Source organism: Wasmannia auropunctata, unplaced genomic scaffold, assembly GCF_000956235.1.
Source record: "Wasmannia auropunctata unplaced genomic scaffold, wasmannia.A_1.0 LD336092.1, whole genome shotgun sequence".
NCBI classification, from domain to species: domain Eukaryota; kingdom Metazoa; phylum Arthropoda; class Insecta; order Hymenoptera; family Formicidae; genus Wasmannia; species Wasmannia auropunctata.
Genome location: NW_012026798.1, coordinates 3595203 through 3599955, shown reverse-complemented (window position 1 = coordinate 3599955; position 4753 = coordinate 3595203). Strand labels below are relative to the sequence as shown.

Genomic DNA, 4753 nt, shown 5'->3' with positions numbered 1-4753 from the left:
TGGACATTCCACGTGTTTGAGTGAGACCAGAAGATATTGTAAGAAGTTCATTTAAAGATACCACTGACACTGAAAAGTCTGCTTTATCGACCTTGTACAAATTTGGCCGACCTTTCAGCATCCTCTTAAATGCCTAATAAAAAAGATGTATGTTCTTGAAAATTTGTTATGATGTGTGCATGCGATACCGATATATGGTAGTAAACATGAACACATTGCTATACGCACTACTACATCAATATCGCACGCATGCATACTCACAAATCGTCGGTAAAACAGCGACATTTTTAAAGTTTGATTTCAGTTTAGGATCGCCTTAACTCACCTAACTCTGTGCAAAAGTAATTATCGCTTTGTTAAATAGTGTGAAATACCTGCATATGAAACATGGGAAACGGCACAACGACTGTAGGTATACCGATGATACACATTGAAGAATGCTCTATATTGACGAAGTGTTTGTAAAGTGGTATTACATAGTTGCTGTCAACTTGTATACCACAGTTCTCATCTAAGAAAGGAAAATTGTACTTGTAACCAGTACAAAAAAGAAAAACGTCAATAGCATCAATAGTTGTTCCATCCTTTAAATAAAATGTGGTTTCATGTATGCTCTCAACACCCGCAACTTGTATCATATTTGATGGTAAAGAACTTGTTAATCTGTAGAGCACAAATATTCCAGGTAAAAGTAGGGAAAATTTTTAATTAATTTTGATTTTTTTCTCTTTCTAATATTATATATATTTAAAGATTTAATAAAGTATCAAAAGTTGGGCTGGCACGTGAGCCTTGTACGGAATTAATGCTGTGATATCAGGAGACGCGGTAGCGGCTCTCGCCAAGTATATTTTTTCGCTACATGATGATCAGGAAACGTTTTTGTACTGACAGAGACGTTTATACAGTGTATCCTTTACCAGACGGATAACATTTCTGTAGGAATAAATTATTATTTCTTTTAATTATATGAATATTATCGGAAAATGCCTACTTTGCAAAAAAATTTATATTTTTCCAATCACAATGCTGTAATAGCGATGTCTATAAGTGCATTTGATGCATAAGTGCATAAAGTGTATGCATTTTTTTGCTCGATTTTATATCATTCAGATACCCAACTTCCTATTTCCCATATGTAAGAATAGGTTTCAATCTTGTCATAGGAAACTTACAATCTGTTCTGCGAATTTATTGTAAATTAATAATACAATAAATTCAGGACAGATTATAATTTCCTATGACAAGATTGAAACCTATTCTTATATATAGAAAACAGGGACTAAGAAACTTATCAATGTACCGGATCACATTACATACTTCGATCTTTCAAGGAACGATCCTATCTCGAGCGATTTTACAACAAGCAATCTTACAACGAACGAACGACAATTAATAAATATAATGTATTAGTGAAATTTTGTATTCTTACCCACTGATAATAAGGATGGCTCAATGCAGAGCCGAAACGTTTGGGTGCAAATTAGTATATTAAATATACTTTATATCACAGTACTAATTCCGTGCAAGGCTCACTAGCCCTTCTTTTGATACTTTATTAATTTTTAATTATATGAGCCAATTTGATACTTATTAATTTTTAGAATTGTTTATAAGCATGAATAAATTAATCACTCACTTATCATGATTGTGACTCAAATATACGCAAGTCGCTTGATTAGATAAATCGATTCCTATATCGATGCCAGATGAACCCGCACCCAGTATTAATACAGTTTTGCCGGAAAATTCATCAGGTTTTCGGTATGCGTGGCTATGCATAATTATACCCGAAAAACTGTCAATACCAGTTATAGTTGGTATATAAGGATCGAAATAATGTCTAAAAAAGATTAGAATATTGTTTGTACAGTATTGTAAATTTCGATAGTCTCTAATGCTATATGTGTAGCTTCTTACCCATTGCAAATCATAATGGCATCAAAATAACGTAATTCCATTTTATTTGTTTTTAGTTTTCTTACTTGTACGGACCATTTATCTCGAGTGCAATCAGATGACACAAATCGAACATGCTCAACTTTTGTATTGAACTAAAGAATAGAAATTAATTATTGGATTAAAAAATAGCATTTTCTCATATTTTTAATTGTAAAATATAATGAAATTATATAATATATTAAATTATAATGGAAATACCTGAATATATCGATGTAAATTAAAATGGTCAGCGTAATCTTTTAAATAATTCAAAACTTCTTGATGGCTCACGCAACTGGGTTCTCGTCCTTCCATTGTAATATAATCCGGAAAATTCATAATTTTTGCGGGTAAATTCGTTCTATATAAAAGAACAAAAAACACTATAGTTAAATTTATATTCGCATAGTTTCTTATTTTTAAAATATAAGAGACAAAATTCTAAAAAAATGTATTCTATTTATATTGATTACATAAGCTGATAAAACAATTAATATCCAGTAATTCTAATTACAATAGACATTTCTTATAGATTTTTGATTACAAAAAACATTTGGCCAAATTGCTCTATCACGTCACAATTTTAAGAAATGTACAATTAAAGTTATAAAACAAGAACATTTTAATCATTTTGCAAAAACATTTTATGTATTTTATTATAACTACGACATATAACGCGCTGAAGAAGTTTTATTGTAATTAAAATTAAGTATATTATTTGGAATTTCAGCGCTTAAAAAGAATTTTTTATATCGATTATGATTAAAATTTATGATTAAGTATAGAATGTATTGTAGAAAAATCATGAATTAATTATTATAGATTACTGACGATTTATTAAATGTTTTCATTTATTTAAAATTAAGTTTATTTAAAATTAAGGATTTTCAGAACGCTTAATACAAATTAGACATCAAAATTGATAGATTCAAAATGGAGTTAATATAGAGGATAAAAATTCAATTATGTTTGCATTTTAACAAAAATTATATATGTATAGGGATTTTTCACATTATTTAACACAAATTTGAAATATATGCATATATACAAATTATATAATAATTCGAAGATAATAATGTTGTATTAGCATAAAAGTTTGTAAAAAATTAAATAATGAAAATACTTGTGATTTTTTAATTTCAAGTAGTGATGTTTGATATATAAATGTATAGCCTGTGATTGGCCCTTTTAATCTTTTAATTATTAAAAGCTATTTAATGGAATAAAAAAAAAATATATTATGCATCAGGAAACAAAGTAGTGTTTCGCGGCAAATATGTAGACGTCGCAAGATGATTGCGTGGCTATTATAAGTAAACCGGTGAAATACGAGAACTCAATAACGACTCAATCGATCAAATTGTAAGTAGGCTCAATCGATAGTTTCAGTTCAAATTATATTATAGAAATGTTTTTATTTTAAACAACAATAAGATGAAAATGCTAATATAATTAAAACCGGATCTCAGTGCTTAATACTCTCTTGGTATTTAACGTTTTTATTAACTTACAATTTCAAGCACACTGTGCGCTGCATAATCATCGATCTTTAAACCGCTCTAAAGTATTGAATAGTACGTATAATATCATAATTAAATTATCAAATTCAATGCAATTAAGCATCTTTCTAACTTTGTGAATGTTACGTCGGTACTACGGTGGACTTCACGATTTTCGGTTCGTGAACACGTACTACAATAAACTCCTAGAGTAAAACGGAAAGATCCCGATTGATCACGTTATAATTGGACACTGCGCGATTGGATACCGCTCGATTGAACATTGCACAATTGGACACTGCACGATTGGCTACTGAACGACTGGACCACACAATTTTATACGAAGCGAAGTCCAAGAAATAGCTTGGATTAGGTCTTTTTGTTAGTAGAACTCCCCCGTAGGGGGGGAGAGGATGAAACATATTGCTGACAAGTATTCATTTTATAACGCGAAGCGAGGATTTACATGGGTTTGCAACTTTTTATGCAATGCGAGGTCCATCTCATACCAAGAAATAGTTTGGGTTAGGTTAGTTTTTTTTAGGTGAAGCCCTCCGTAGGAGGGAAGCGGAAATACTGCTTCTATGCATATACTTTACAACGCGAAACGAGGTTCCACATGAGTTTGCAACTTTTTGTGTTGTGTATGCGCTAGACAATCAGTTACCCCCACCACGCGCCGCCAACTAGACGCGCGGGGGGTGGTGACTGCGGTCGGCGGCGGGCGAGCGTATCTCGCCGCGCGTTCAGATTCGACGAGCTTTATATATTAATATCTCGAAAACTATTGCGAAGATCGCAAAATGGTAGAGGACTTTTTTGTTCAGTTTGGTTCACATTACCTCCCCACAAGCGCTGTACCATTGAGTACGAGACACCCTGTATATTGTAATATAACTTTTTTACGTTAGAGTAACATTATGTAAATATATCTTTGATATAAATGTAACATTGAATGTTATTTTTATGTGACATATTTTACATATTTTATTTTTTAAATTAGAATAAAGATTTATAAACGTTTATAAATTATAATATTAATGGCTGTGTCATTCTTCTGTGAATCAGCTTTATAATTGGTTTATTATAATAAATAAAAATCTTTTTATTTATAAATACTTTTTAAAAAATATCTTTTTAAATCTTTAGAAGGAAAATAGATCTAAAAATAAATAAATGATATTATTTCCACTTATAAAAACAGGGTTGGGTAAGTTAATTTTTTTTAACTAAGTTAAGTTAAAGTTAACAGCCTAAAAATTTCACTTAGTTAAAGTACAAGTTAATTCATAATGAAATTAATTGAATTAAAA

The 4753-nt window shown here is 30.5% G+C and overlaps 1 protein-coding gene across 2 annotated transcripts in view; it reads right to left on the bottom strand.

Moving 5' to 3' along the window:
- LOC105463033 (flavin-containing monooxygenase FMO GS-OX-like 2) overlaps nucleotides 1-4753 on the bottom strand; it is a 36559-nt gene that overhangs the window by 4704 nt on the left and 27102 nt on the right. For both annotated transcript variants that reach the window (XM_011710041.1, XM_011710042.1), the window contains exons 2-5: nucleotides 2161-2302; nucleotides 1921-2054; nucleotides 1640-1843; nucleotides 375-663 (exon numbers count right to left, since the gene is read on the bottom strand). In XM_011710041.1, coding sequence (XP_011708343.1) covers nucleotides 375-663; nucleotides 1640-1843; nucleotides 1921-2054; nucleotides 2161-2302 — 769 coding nt within the window. The remainder of the gene's footprint in view (nucleotides 1-374; nucleotides 664-1639; nucleotides 1844-1920; nucleotides 2055-2160; nucleotides 2303-4753) is intronic.